Source organism: Medicago truncatula, chromosome 1 (genome assembly GCF_003473485.1).
Source record: "Medicago truncatula cultivar Jemalong A17 chromosome 1, MtrunA17r5.0-ANR, whole genome shotgun sequence".
Lineage (NCBI taxonomy): Eukaryota > Viridiplantae > Streptophyta > Magnoliopsida > Fabales > Fabaceae > Medicago > Medicago truncatula.
This window is the reverse complement of record NC_053042.1, coordinates 29,465,291-29,480,756: the sequence shown is the minus strand read 5'-3', so window position 1 is coordinate 29,480,756 and position 15,466 is coordinate 29,465,291. Positions and strand designations below refer to the sequence as shown.

Sequence of the window (15,466 nt, the reverse complement as noted above, 5' to 3'; positions counted from 1 at the left end):
GAGACAACGGGTCCCCTTGCCTCAACCCCCTCTTTAACTGAAACTCTTCAGTGGGACTGCCATTCACAAGAACAGAGGCTGTAGCGGTACTAATACACTCTCTTATCCATTTTCGCCAGAGAACTGGGAGAGACATCTTAGACAAAACAGAATCCAAATACCCCAATCAATCGAGTCATACGCCTTTTCAAAATCAACTTTAAATAACATAAGTTCTTTTTTCTTTTTACGAGCCTCATCTACAACCTCATTAGCTATCAAAATTCCATCCAAAATCTGCCTATTTTTAACAAAAGCCGATTGAGAGTCGGAAACAACAGAGTCAATCACCCCTCGAAGCCTATTAGCAAGCAATTTTGCCAAAATTTTGTACATACTCCCCACCAAGGAAATAGGACGAAAGTCATTAAGCTTCTGAGGGCTGTCAACTTTAGGAATTAAGGCAATAAAAGTAGTGTTGATACCTTTAGATAATTGACCATTGCGATGAAACTCATACACAAATCGCATGATATCCTCTTTCATGTCCATCCAGAAATCCTTTATAAAGCCAAAATTAATACCATCGGGCCCCGAACTTTTGAAGCTATCACAATCCCACACAGCTGCCTTAACTTCATCAACCGAGAAAGGCTTAATTAAACTCACACCCCTAGCCACTAATAACGATCTGAAAGGTAAATTAGACACCGTGGGACGGTTAGCAGACACCTCCTGAAAATGATTAGCAAAATGAGTGAAAACGGCATTACGAATAGGTTCCACTCCCTCCACCACCACATCATCAACCAAAATAGAACTCAAAGCGTTATGGCGCCTCCTCCTAGACAAAACAGAATGGAAAAATTTAGAATTTGCGTCCCCGTCTCGCAACCACTGGACACGAGACTGTTGCCAACAAATACTAGTATTAAGACGGGACAAAGAGTGTAGTTCCGAAGAAACACCAAGTAACTCAGCACATTCGTCTTCAGTCAAAACCTCCACTTCACCTTTCCCATCTAAAGTTGCCAAACGCTCCTTAAGATCGAGGATTTTCCTTGGTAAATTTTGAGTGTGAGATACATGCCACTCCTTCAGAGCCAATTTTATCATTTTCAATTTTTCCTTTAAGACATAACCCCCCCAACCATCTACCTGAAAAGATTTCCACTTGCTACTCACAAATTGATTATACCCCGGGATATCCTTCCAACATTGCAACATTCTCGTTGGTCTTGGTCCCCAATCATCCTCATCCACAGACAGAACCAACGGACAATGATCCGATAAGCCTCGCAACTGCGCTATTTGAACGCAGCTAGGCCACAACAAACACCACTCCTCGGATAACAAGAACCGGTCAATCCTACTCATCGATTTACCATCCCCTTTGAACCAAGTAAACATTCTTCCTCCCAAAGGAAGATCACAAAGAAAATTAGAGTCTATAAAAGCATTGAAATGGGTAAAATCAGAGTTGATAGAACCAACCGAAGCGGACCTTTTCTCCTCTTGACTACGAACAACATTAAAATCCCCACAAACACAAACTTTCTTCCCCCTCAAAAGATGTAAACGGGCAGATAAAGAATCCCATAAAATTCTTCGAGCAGCACCGTCACATGGGGCATAAATATTAAAAAGATAAAATTCCTCATTGGTTTTAATAAAGCGGCCATAAATAATCAAAAAATGCGAACAACTGATAGAAGACCACACTTCCACCTCTGCAGTATCCCACAACGTAAGCAACCCTCCGGACGCCCCTTGAGAAGGACGATAAGAAAAAGAAACCGCCGAACTACCCCACAAAGAAGCACAAAAACCAACATCACACACTTGCATCTTAGTCTCCTGTAAACACAAAATCCACGGAGTCTTATCGGAAACTAGAGAACGCACTTCCTTACGTTTTTCTAAGCCTCCCAACCCCCTCACATTCCAAGAAATCAACTTCATACCTAACACCCTCACCCAACCACTCACCCTCCGCCACCACCAACTAACAACCCCTCTCCACAGCACCCCCTCCTCCCACAGAAACCACACTACTAGATTGACCCCTTCCCCTGCCACTTCTAGCTAACACCCCAAACATATTATGAGACTCCCCATCGAACTGAACCCCAATGGCCTTACCAATTCCCCAAACATCCTCCACCGCCACCTTCTCGTTCCCCTTTAAAACCATCCAATGAGACCAGTCGTTATTCACGGAGTCAGAAGAAGAATTTCCATCAGAAACACTATGAGATACCACCTCCACCGCTTTCTTAAGCCTATCGGAACCTTGACGTTTTCTAACATTTTTCTTCAAAATTTTCAAAACAGAAGAGCGATCCTTGCAAGGTAACCTGGCCACTTTTTTCAGACTATGCACGGAATGACGCAGGACGCCATTCACCTTCTTACGTTTATAACCACAGTTGTCAACCATATTAGAATTAGGCCTCACCACCTTCTTCACTTTCTTTCTGGATGAAGAGATAACTCCTGCAACCCCATGATGTTGGTCACTCAACCACTCAAGACTCCAAGGTCCCGATTCTAAAGAACGATTACCTTGGGGCGGACATGAACATCCTCGGCCAATTCGACTCTTCTTCTTAGACACCACATCAACAGAAACATTTGGAGACCTACCCTTAGAAGCATCGTAAGAAACTTGACCCTCTTTCTCAAGATTAAGCAAAGACGTGTTATTGCAAGTACTAGAGACAAACTGATCACCACCAAATCCACTATCATCAACGCACAAACCCTTAGACATTTCTTTCGGAGAAGAAGACAAATCACAACACTTCTCGGGCAACCTAGCCTCCACGTCTGTCTTTGTTGGCGAAAAAAATCTTACAAGCTCTACTGAATGTGCCACATACTTACTCCCCTCAACTATGTCATTCACAATTTTTTCCACAACAAAATCAGCTTTTTCACATTTTCACAATGAACTTCAGGGTCAATACCAAAATCAGCACGATCAGATTGTGCAGATTGTGTACCATCATCAGGTTCAAACAGACACACATCATCAACCATATTAAAACCCCACTCCTCAATAATTTTAATCTCCACCTTCACACCATCAACAATAATATTCTCAACACAATTAACAGCCTCCAACACGGATGTCGCAACCAAAAGACGAGCATAATCAAACCTGAGTTTATCCAGCGTGTCACTATCAGTCCTTAAAAATCTTCCACAGTCAAACACGCAAAGTTTAAAAAAAAATTCTCATTCCAAGCGTGGAGCGGAATCCCAAACAATCTCAACCAAGCGCCTCTCTGAAAAGGTAAAACTTTCTTCTCCCACCTCGAAATATTAGAAAATAAAAGTGCAAAAAAATCACGAGCACTTTCAATAATAGAGAAAACATCATTACCAGAGATACTACGGATAAGAACTCTGTCAGCCCCCAGCGGACGCACATCTAAATCACCAAAACCCGCATCTGCAATTCTATTCTGAATCACAGGGATAGTCTCACCATTGATCACAGAAGCCGTAAATCCAGACCTTGCCCACTCCACATCTCCCTTCGTGGACCTATATTTCCGAAGCAATCTTTGGATTGAAGGTTGTCGCTCTACTGGAATAGACTGGTGTACCTTAACCACATTACTTCCGTTCCCTTGAAACCACCTGCCCCTTCGCCTTATCCAACTTCAACCTCACCTTGCCTGCAGTCACCTCATCGCTCCCTACAACACCCTCATCCACCACCAGCACCGATTTCGGATCCTTACCATCCCCCACTCACGGCCAAGCTCCCTTGTCACCCAATCTCAACAAAATTTCTCCATCACCATCACCTCGCTTACCTTTATCTTCCCCTGCCTTACCCTCACACACCCTCACCGACTCCACATTGGCCGATCTATCAAATCTAGCAACCCTCGCCTGAACGCGTAAGTTTCCAAAACACACAGCATTCACCGCCTTAAGCAACTTACTCACATCACGCACATTCGAAAATCTCACAAACCCATAGACTTCCCCATTAACATTGCGTTTACTAGGAACAACGACATCCTCTAACATACCACATACCTCAAACCCCTTCCGTAAATAAAAGAATGATAAAAGAGGCGGAAAATTTGTGAAATAAAAAGTGACAAACCGTTTTAAATTCGTACCGAGTTGTTGAGAACTTGACTGAACAAATCCAGAATCTGCAAAAGGAAGAGACGCGCAGCCCTCCTTGAAAGATCCTTGCGGTGGCGAGAGTTGAACTAGATTGTTGTCAATCCTTCGGACACAGATAGCAGCCCTCCGAACAACCTTACGCCGGTCTGCAACAGAGTTGCTGTAAACAACATCCCGCCGTCCAACCTTCGCGAACCCCTTCCTGTAGATTGAGCGCTGCGCCGAGCCATCTGAGCCATCCCTAACCCGGAACCTATCAGAATAGAAACCCACACCATCGTAATTGCCGAGAACCTCCCAAGAATCCTTAAACCTAGACTGTCGGAAGAAGCAGTCATCCCCATCCTTGCGCCGACCGAACTCTCGCTGCCTAAGCCGTCCTCGATCTCCCTGTCGCCGAGCTTTCCTCCGTCACGGACTCACGTCAGTCCAATCGCCCCCGCTCCCTCCCCTTTGTGGCACCCTGCTTGGATCCCTTCGCCCCCCCCCCCCCCCCCCCCCCCCCCCCCCTTGAGAACCTTTACCTGTTTTATATGAGATACCAAATCTATAAATTGCATCACATGACAAAAACTATTGTTTATCGATACAATTATACCTAACCAAAATAGTTTCAAACATATGTCAAATATAGAAAATAAAATTATTGTATGTTCGAATTCACGTCATAACATATAAAATATTCCATCATAGTCGCATATACATAACAATGCATGACAAACTCTACTAACCCAATTACGAGGTTGTTGACCTCTCCATATTAATTAGATCATTATATCATATCTGTCCTCGTGGGCTTTGACCTCTCCATTATAATTAGATCATTATGTCATATATGTTCTCGTGGACTTTGTTCAGTTGATAAGGATATTGCATAATATATGCAAGGTCCGGAGTTCAAACGCCACTACAAAAAAAAAAAAATCATTATATCATATCTATAATTAAGCTTTACCCGGTCAATCTGCCACTATCACAACGTGCTCTTCCACTAATCTTTTCTCTTGTTAGCAAAATTAAGTTAAATTAAGTATTTCTATTAATATTAATCAAACACTTATCCACGTCCTATAAAGTTCATAAAAATAATCTCAAAATGACCAAATTACCCTCACACCATTTCATGTCCAACGACCAAACCGTGAATCCATCTGTTTTCAAAGAAAAGTTACCCACAAATGTCTCAAATTCACAAACCAACACAAACGGTTACATTCTAAATTTAAAGAGAATCACACACACCCCTTCATTATTTTTCTCTCTCTTCTAATTTTCATTTTCCTATTATTATAAATTATTACAAATTAAAATTTTCATTCCAATATCGTTACATTGTTGAGCATATTTTTTGTTGCCTCTGATCAAAGTCTTCTTTCTCATTTTGTTTCAAGAGAAAGAGAGAATCAGAGGCCATTCTTTCAAAAGAATAAACTTCTTTACCTTCTAAAGAATAAAAAAATAATAACTTGAGTCTTTGATTTTCATTTCAAGTTTTGTTTGGGGCACCCTAATTACCAGACTATAGGTTTGATAATATTTGGGTGCCTCTTTTTCAATTGTGGGACTCAGAATCTAATTCTAAAACGACAGGTGATGTGATATTCATGCAACTTTTTTCTCAACTTCTTGTTTATTTTTTTTAGTAAATGACAATTTATTTTTACAATAACATGCAACACGACAAATTGTTATTTTTGTGACATTATTTTGGTTTATTTTTTGACATGTTTTATTCTTAATTGTTTGGTTTGATTTTCAGGTTTCCACAATTTGTATTTGTGTATATTAGCGGTTGAAAATGTTGGGGGATTTCATTAATCGATGCCTCATGTATGTTCATTTAATATTTAATTCTGAGAAAAACAATGGATGAATATTTTTCTATTAAGTTTTGAGTCATTGTGATTATGTTATGTTACATTCTTATAATTTATTTTGAATTGCAGTCTTCTCCTAGGGTATGCATACCCTGGATTTGAATGCTATAAAACAGTTGAGAAAAATAGGGTTGATATTGAGGAACTTCGCTTTTGGTGCAAATATTGGTATATAATCTCATTTATTTATTTTTTGCAATCAAATTCTTCTGAAATGGATGATGATGTTGAATAATGATGACAAGATTAGACATAATTTTAACCCAGTTGTTATGCAACTATGACTCAAAAAGAAAATGAATCCTTTCATTTTTATTTTTTTTTAGGAAATTAATCTTCCTTGAAATATCCAATTACGAAATATGTTGAATTTTTATTTTTATAGACATAACATTGCATGAAATGGTATATATAAGCTTTGTTGCATTTGAATCATGTTATGGTGTAATTTGCTTCTCACCTATTTGTAGGACTATTGTGGCTCTCTTCACGGTATTGGAAAAGTTTTTGGATATATTTATTTCATGGTAAGTCTTGGAACTTTTTAACAATAATATATATATATATATATATATATATATATATATATACACACACACACAGATTTTTTTTATTAATTCTATACGTGTGTTGATTATTTAACTTCTTATATGAAGGCTGCCAATGTATGGAGAAATGAAGTTGGTGCTCTTTATCTACATGTGGTATCCTAAAACTAAAGTAAGCCCTTTCCATTTTAACATAGTCCTTTTTTCCTTGCACTTAGTGATTAATTTTTAATGATATTTAATATAATAGTTTAACTTTGATATACATTTAGATTATAGAAGTGTTATTTGTTGTAATTGCAGGGATCTGGTTTTATTTATGAGACAGTGTTGAGGCCATATGTATCAAAGCATGAGAATGATATTGATAGGACCATACAAGAGTGGAAAGCTAGAGGATGGGATTATACCATATTTTATTGGCAATATTTGGCACAATTTGGACAAACTGCATTTGTACAAGCTCTTCAACAATTGGCATCTCAATCTTCAAAACTTTCTGCCAAGCCCACTGCTCAGGTAAACTCTTCCTTCAAGTAGGACTACCTAACCTATTTGGCGTTGGCCTAGTGATTGGCTTGGGATCTTGGAGATTGCTCCTCTTAAGGTCTCAAGTTCGATTCCCTCTAGTGCCTATTTCGGTGAGCAAGTTCATATTGAGCTTACTGGCTTAAAATGGGGCTCCGCAAGTGGACGGTGGGATTGATCCCCTGATTAGTCTGTACTTGGATCGGATATCAAATTTTCTAAAAAAATAATAATTGGAACTACCTTGTTTGATTTTCTTTTTTATATTAGCCTCTAGGGTTTCATTTGATATGCACTTAGTTACATTTGTTTAATCAAATAGTTCTACATTAATTAAATGCAGAAAAGTGAGGAGCAAGGTGAAAACGCTCCAACAATGAAATCATCCTTCATGAAGCAAAATAGTTCGCTAACCAAAAGCAAGAAATGGCCAACAAGTCCACCATCAACACCAACTACAGGACAAGTTAATGTAGTTGATGCCAAAACCGAATACGTGGATGAGGAAGAAGATGAAGAATGGGAACCCGAACCTATCACGGCGGAAGAAGGGAAGGATGGACAACGCGTAAGCGTGAAAGACAGAATCAACCGAGCGCGTGCACGGCTCAGAAAGTTAGATTCACAAAACCCACGAACCCCTAAGACCCCACAACGACGACAATCGTAGAAATGTACATAACTACATACTATACTATATAGTCAACTTTATTCCCCGAAAAATTCAAAATGATGGGGGAAATGAAATTAAATAGACTCTGTTTCTCTTTCTTTCATATGTTCAAAAAATTGTCATTCATTGATGCATGTACTTTTTTATTCAAGTATTTATACATTGTGAATTTGGCATTATAATACTTGGTTTGCATTGAATTTTATAACAAACAACAAAAAGAATGATATATAGTTTGAGCCAAGAAAAATAAGAAACATGTGTTATTCTTGAATCACGCACGGAAGCAAAGAATTTGGTACTTGACCCCTTTTTTAGAGAGAGTTGCGTTGTACAATTGATGGAACATCATACAAAGAATGATATTCTAAAATAATCCTTTCGAGAAAAAAAGTAATGATATATGTACAGTAATTTTATAACAACTTTAGAATAAAAAATTTCCCCTCCTGTTTTAGGACAAAAACAATAATAGAGAGATAGAGAATAATGAGATAGAGCTAACTTAAAATGATTATACAAATTTCGTTTCTCTTTCCAAAAAATAAAAGTTTTAAGTTTTTGTCATATTAATAACTTACAAAATTAGTCCCTCAAACCAAACAAAGAAAGAAAAAGAACTTTTAAAAATACCAACTAGTGTTTGGTCTAACTGAATAGACTAGATTACAAATTCATATTAGAACCCAAAAAGAGATATAAAAATAAAAAAACTTCCAACATTAACAGTGAAAGACAAAGTCCGATAATATGGTAGCCCAAAAAATAAATTGTTAATATATAATATAGAATAACAAAATTAATTAAATATAATAACCTCAATAATTTGATCTAGTAGTTAAAAAAAAGTATAAATTTTGAATTTGAGAGGTGCCAAATTCGAGTCTTGTTAATGTCCTTAAAATGAGGTAAATTTAAATACTTTTTTAAGTGTTCTTTTAATCTAAAGATATTATCTATCTTAAACTAGGGCACTATCTCCTTACTCTAAATTTCTTTTTATCAAAAATAAAATAAAATTTAGATAATATAATAAAATTTAACATCTATACATAAAATAGTTTTACATTGATATCTAATTATAGATTCACCATATTTTCATGTCACAGATAATTTTAAAAGAAGTTCTCCCCAAAGAAAAAAAATTAAAAGGAGTTTAATTTTTACACGCACCATCAGTTTAAAAACTTTACACATACAATCATGTATATGTGTGCTTTTAGAAATGGATATGATGATTGATTGATAGTTTAAAAAACATTTTACATGTATATAAATTCAATGTATTACCTCTAAAAAAATGAAACTGCATTATTATTTTCCTTTTTAAATTTTTTTACTCGATAAAAAGAAGTTTATAAGTCAAATGTTTCAAAGGAGAAGAGAGAATGAGTACATATTTGTTTTCTCTACTCATGGTAACCCTCAACAACAACCGACCAAATAGGATGAAAGTTAGAGGAGTTGTCAATGGTTTGAGGAACATATTGTCTTGTTTTCTCTTGAGTCCTTGTAATTTACTTTTATCCTAAATCATGCAACTACATAGGTGTTTTGTAGTGAGAAATCATGTAAATCGACAAATCAAGACATCACATTAAGGAGCAAGATATGAAGATTGAAGACCAATGGTTCTTAGAAGGTTTTTGAAGACAATACAAAGTGAAGAAAATTCATTTCAAATTTCTAGATGAAAGAACAAACGAAAACGGAATGAAAACACAAGAATTCGCACATGGGGACTGCCTCATGCGCATCTTGCGCACATGCCATACGCCTCTGCGCTTTTCTACGTGCAAAAATTTTGCGTTGCTTATTTTTTCATCTTTGAATTTCACTCTTTAAATAAGTTTTGTTAATTGCTAAGTTGAACGACAGTCCATATGGAGACGAAACCCACTTGAATTGACCTAGTGGTATTGGCTTGGGATCTAGGAGTTTGCTTCTCCTCGAGGTCTCGAGTTCGCTTCTCCCTAGTGACAATTTAGATGGGCTAATTTAACTTCTTAAAAAAAAAAAATCCATGTGGCGACGATAAACTTACTACTTTATTACTTGTTGCGTTGAATTTCGTCCATAAATGGATCACGATGGATAAAAATACGAGGGATGGAAAGGAGATAAAAGAGATTCCGGTAATAAGGATATAAGGGGATGAAGACTTTTGAAGCATGACAAAACACAATATGGAGGGAAAAGGCTATACAATGCACAAAAGATCGAATACTAACTGTTTCTCTACAAATCAAATCAAAGTGATGAGAATAATATAATAGAAAATGAAAAGAGACGCAATGAATTAAAATGTACTCCTATTGTACATGAAAGAAGATTTAAAAGTTTTTTATGCGCAATGAATTACAATTTACTCGTCTTTAAATTTTATTTCGTCGAAACTTTTGGTAAATAAAATTTAATTATCTTAGTTGTCAATGATAGAAAATAATTATTTTTCTTCAAAAAAACAACTCATTTATTATTAATTTTACGATTTGGTGTACCAATACACCCAAATTTATTGGATGTACCATAGAATTTGCCTATATATAATGCATTTAAGGATGGTATAGTCAATTTGATATTATATATGACACTCTATAGAAACTCGTGCATCATACAAGTTGGAGTCTAGTTATAATAAAATGCTTTTAGTCTACAAGCTCTAGGTCAACCACCCACGGACCCTCACTTTTGATGGTTATTTTTCGTTTCGTTTTTCTATTAAAAAAATTTTGATATGAAAAAAAAATCAAAAAATGTGGCCTATGCAGGTTCACCTGCAACCTTCGCGTTATTAGCACGACGCTCTAACCAACTGAGCTAATAGGCCACATATCTACATTTTAATGTTTTAAAATTTAATCTAATATAGTTAAAATCTCTATTTTTGTTTTAATTAACTCCAAATTCAAAATAATGTTTGAATTTAATTTGTTACTACAAGATAACCATATTTTATCTCTCTTTTTTTTTACAAAGGAAAACTTATTGCATTTCATTCAAAACTAGAGTTTCAATACAAGGTGAAATATAATCAATTATAATTGATATTTCAAAAAAATTATTATGTTCCTTCAAAAAAAAAAAAAATATTATTATGAATAGGACGTGATACTTATGTGCACCATAATGACAAGATGGACGTGGACAAACATTCGTTATGGTCACTTAAATCACTAAGGTCCATCCTATCATTAAAAACACATTGTTCAACTATGTCATGATCCAATTCTAATTTAATTCATTACAAATTACTCACATGTTAGTCAATAAAAAAGAAGACAAAAAATAATATCCATGTTCCAATTCAACTATCCATTTATTATATCAGATATAAAAGACGAAATAAATTTTGTAAGTTCCAGTTTTCTACCTGCTCAAACAAACACTGCCACTTATATTTTAATCACATTATCCTATCTAAATTCATGAAATTCATATATTATTGGAACAAAAGAAGAGAAAGTAAATGGTGATTGAATAGTATAAACAAAAACACATTAAAAGGAAGAAAAAAAAACAGTGACAAACAATGGAGAGCAAGAAGAGTGTGAATATATCTAACACACTTGATAATTACCACAGAATCATATTCAATTCACAAATTAGTAGAAACACACGAAGAACATTGGAGTACCAAGACAACCTTGAATAAATGTGATAAAGGAAAAATAAAGAATATTTTTGCAAAGCATTCCTCTATTGTTTCTTTTAAAAAGTTTATAAAAAAAATGAGAAAGAGATGTTAGTATGAAAATGAGATCCAAACAAATTTTATAAGATTCAGACGATTTGAATGTGGATCAAAATAAAAATCGACATTGAAATCGCAAATAGGAAAATTTAATTTTACAATATTCATTAGTATATATAACATTTCAAATAACTTGACGGCAAAATATTAATATAATGGCCCATGCCATGTCTCGAGAGCGCAGGTATGCTCCATTTACCACCAACTCCATATACCCCATTTAGGGTCTTGGATGAGTGATATGTGGCAAAAATGGATTCAATGGTTCAGATTAAAAATAAACAAAAATATCAGTTTTTTTAATAAAAAAAAAAGAGAGAGAGCAAACACGCGCTTCTCTTCTCTACAAACACGCGCTTCTCTTCTCTCGTATCACACAGTTCATCTTCTTCAATCTCCCTCACCGCCATGCCTCCCTTATGCCGTCGCCCTCGCCGTCATGCCTCTAGGAACCGCCGTCTATTAAACACATCATCGCCCTCTTCCTATCACCGCCCCTCTCCCCCGTCTCACCGCCGTCTCATCGCCCTCCTCACATACTAAAACACCTTGCTGCTCTTCTCTTCCACACCAGTCGATTCACTCTTACCCACATTTACCCTTGTCAATTTCTAAATATTCATGACAACATTAATTCGGTCACTGAGAATTCTGAAATAATCATGACAACATTAATTCGTTCACTGAGAATTCTGATAAATTAGTTTTCTCCATAGCAGTAGTTTTGATAAATAGTGCAATGGTTTTGAAATATTGCAGTAGTTTTGAAACTTCACAGAGATGATGGATTTTAGCTTTTACACTTTCTTCTTTTCCTACACCTTGATAGATGAATGATGAACTTGACAATTTGTTCATTGTTTTGAAATGATCATAATAAAATTCTGCTCTTGAAACAATACAGTGGTCTTAATCGTGCACATCTTGATTATTTCTATGCTCTTCTGGCTGCTCTTAGTGCAGTGGGATTAACCGCCTTCTAGTTTTTCTCAAAATCATATGTGTATAAGAGAACAAGCACATAGAGTAAGCAACTGGAAGCATATGGAGAAACTTTTTTACTGGAAAAGAATTTCAAATCTTTCAGTAGACCATTGTATTTGTAAATTCATTGATAAGACATTGCACCACTTGTTGATCGATTTTGGAAAGATATGATGCAAGACTAATGAAGGCACATTTGTATGTGTAATAATGAACTGAATTATTTATACTTTATGGTTTCTGTTTAAACTTGTAAGTTGTTATGTAATGATAGCTATAGCTCTTCTTTTACGAGGATGTTCTATTTTGTAATAATTTAATAATATCTCATGATGATTAATGCCTTTCAATTAATCTGGACCAAGTATGCAGGTAACTACTCCCATTTATTAGAGTTGGAGGAGGAATGAAAGTAGAACTTGAAAAGTTTCTCTACAATCTACATGATGTGGATGACATGAAATTATGATTATTCTTCTATCAGCACCTTTATATACACAAGTATCTATTAACAGTTTTTGAGAACTCAACTAATCATGATCAACTAATAACGGCCTTCTAACTAACCAACAACTTAAGATAATATGTGTAATACTAGGTAATCTAAACTGTAGTGACACACACCAGCAACCACACACCAATAACAGAAGCTTAGAAAGAGCTTCCTCCACCAGAACAAGGTGCAGCCACTGTACAATAATAACGACAGCACCAGAATCCACACAAGGATCCGCCAAAACAAAAACCTGTCACATGATTCTTGATAAAACATTACAAGTCTGTCAAAACAAAAATGTTGCATTCTCTCAAATTTGTGCAACAGACAAGATGCATAATACAAGATAAAAGTACTTGAACATAATTTGTGATATTTCAAAACACATGCATAATCTCACTGTCACTGTTATAATTCAAAAAACCAGTAGCAAATTGTTAAACCAGTACCTCACTGTCACTGTTATAACAGACAGATTTGTGATATTTTACATCAAAATTCTTAAATCTTACAAGTCTCCTAACAAACACATCAAAGTACTTGAACATTACAAGTCTCATAACAAACACATTAGAGTACTTGAACATTACAAGTCTCCTAACACACACATCAAAACTGTGAAATTACAATGAGTTAACTTGGCTTGATTGTGTTGCTTGGATTGTATCTTGATGTTGAGTTTCATTGCTTACTTGGCTTGATTGTACTAAACCTTCTTGAGATTTTTTCTTTTTTTCTGAGCGCATCTTTGTCTTTTTACGTTCTTTTTCAAGCCAAGACATATAACGTTTTTTACTCTTACGTGGACAATCCTTTGTCTTTATGCCTTTTGCCTTGCCAACGGTGTCTATGTTGTTGTCGACTTCATCATTCGCAATTGATATGGATACATGAACCATTCCACTTGATTCTCCATCCAGATATTTTTTGGACAACATATCATTAACTATTTTGCTGGACTCTTCATAAACTTTGGACAAAAATGTGTAAGTTTCATGAGATTCTGAAGCTCTATTGGTCAATTTAAGCAACTGAGGACATAACTCATTGTACCGCTTCATGAAATGGGCTTTTTGGTCTAATTCAACATGCCTCCCACTCCAACCTTGATTACTTCCCAGCCTTGCATCTCTTGTCCATCGTTTTAGTATGTAGTGTTCGGGAATTAGCTTAATGTTCATGACATCTAAAACTTTCAAAGCATGATTACATAAGATGCCATGTGTCTCAAATTTACGACAATCACAAGAAACTTTTTGTTCCATAGGATTTCCTATTACCATCCTCTCCTTTGCATTATCATAATTTGTGACAACATACAAACCTTCTTTCACCTCCTTTATGCAAGTATCTTGATATTCTTCATATTCCTCTTGAAATTCCTCAAAAAAATTTGGAGTGTAAACACTTGCGGCTTGTAAGAGCATACGAGCCTTCTTCATTTTCAATTTAGGAAGCTTATGTCTTGAATCATATTCTGCTTCTGACTCATTGTTCCGTTTAGCATTGACAGCCCTTTTAAAGTGAGTAAAAAATTGTACCAAATTTATATCTGACTTCAAATGGTTTTTCAAATCAGCATTAAAGCTCTCACTTAATTGAGTAGATCGCATACCTGCCGTGAATGTTTTCCGAACATAAGCCCATGCCCATTTTTCCTTCAATTTAAAAATTGAATGCAACCACGAATCTTTCAAAACATTATGATCAACAAGTAAAGAATTCCATTCCTTAAAAAATTCACTTTCCTCCTCGTGTAGATCTATGCATGCTTCAAAATCCAAACGGAATCGCGAACTCTTTTGATATAGATGGTTCACATGCCTAAGAGCATTCTGTCTTATATGCCAAGTGCACAATCCATGAAATGTTTTTGGCATAACTAAAGAAATAGCTTTAGCCATTGTTGTATCTTGATCTGTTAGAATGGTTTTAGGCTTTTCTCCACCCATTGCTTTCAGAAAAGTTTCAAATAACCACTGAAAAGAAGGAATTGTTTCATCATATAACAATGTTGCCCCAAAAATGACGGTTTGCCAGTGATTATTAAGTCCAACAAATACACCCAAAGGTCGATAATCCTTATTTGTCTTGTAAGTGGTGTCAAAAGTGATGATATCACCAAAGTATCCATAATCATTAATCATCTGTGCATCCGCCCAAAATATATTTGTTATTAGCTCATCAACATCCATTTGAAAATCATAAAAGAATGATGGATTTTCACTTTCTTGTTTGAAATATGTCATCAAGGCACCCACTTCACCGTACTTTAGTGATTGCTTCCTTTTGGTTTTAAGCAAATTCTTAAGGTCTTGGCTTGTAAAACCGACAGTCTCTACCCCACCAGCTTGCTTGGATATATATTGATGCAACTCTCTTGGTCTTAAGCCAGATTCATCTCCCAAGACAATTTGTGATGCTTGTGCCTCAGATATGTGTCGATGGGAGCGAATCATATGAACATACTCAGGT

General features: G+C 35.8%; 2 protein-coding genes and 1 non-coding gene across 3 annotated transcripts; 1 reads left to right on the top strand and 2 right to left on the bottom strand.

The window, feature by feature from the left end:
• Positions 1-5,444: 5,444 nt before the first annotated feature.
• On the top strand, positions 5,445-7,939 carry LOC25483752 (HVA22-like protein j). The gene is made up of 7 exons (XM_013612456.3): positions 5,445-5,721; positions 5,891-5,961; positions 6,078-6,176; positions 6,479-6,535; positions 6,665-6,728; positions 6,860-7,075; positions 7,428-7,939. The coding sequence occupies exons 2-7, from the start codon at positions 5,930-5,932 to the stop codon at positions 7,752-7,754; spliced, it is 795 nt and encodes a 264-aa protein (XP_013467910.1). The 5' UTR covers positions 5,445-5,721; positions 5,891-5,929; the 3' UTR covers positions 7,755-7,939.
• A 2,577-nt stretch (positions 7,940-10,516) lies between these two features.
• Positions 10,517-10,587, bottom strand: TRNAI-AAU (transfer RNA isoleucine (anticodon AAU)). Its single transcript has one exon. It is a non-coding gene; the product is annotated as a tRNA-Ile (tRNA).
• A 3,027-nt stretch (positions 10,588-13,614) lies between these two features.
• LOC112418591 (protein FAR1-RELATED SEQUENCE 5-like) lies at positions 13,615-15,450 on the bottom strand. Its single transcript, XM_024775001.2, has one exon. It carries the CDS (start codon positions 15,448-15,450, stop codon positions 13,615-13,617), a length of 1,836 nt encoding a protein of 611 aa, XP_024630769.2.
• Between the last annotated feature and the right edge of the window lie 16 nt (positions 15,451-15,466).

Coding starts and splice junctions, on each gene's coding strand:
- LOC25483752 (XM_013612456.3), top strand. CDS start 5,930: ATGTTGGGGGATTTCATTAATCGATGCCTCAT. Junction 5,962..6,077: donor TTCATTAATCGATGCCTCAT/GTATGTTCATTT, acceptor TTTGAATTGCAG/TCTTCTCCTAGGGTATGCAT. Junction 6,536..6,664: donor TTGGATATATTTATTTCATG/GTAAGTCTTGGA, acceptor TCTTATATGAAG/GCTGCCAATGTATGGAGAAA.
- LOC112418591 (XM_024775001.2), bottom strand. CDS start 15,450: ATGATTCGCTCCCATCGACACATATCTGAGGCACAAGCATCACAAATT.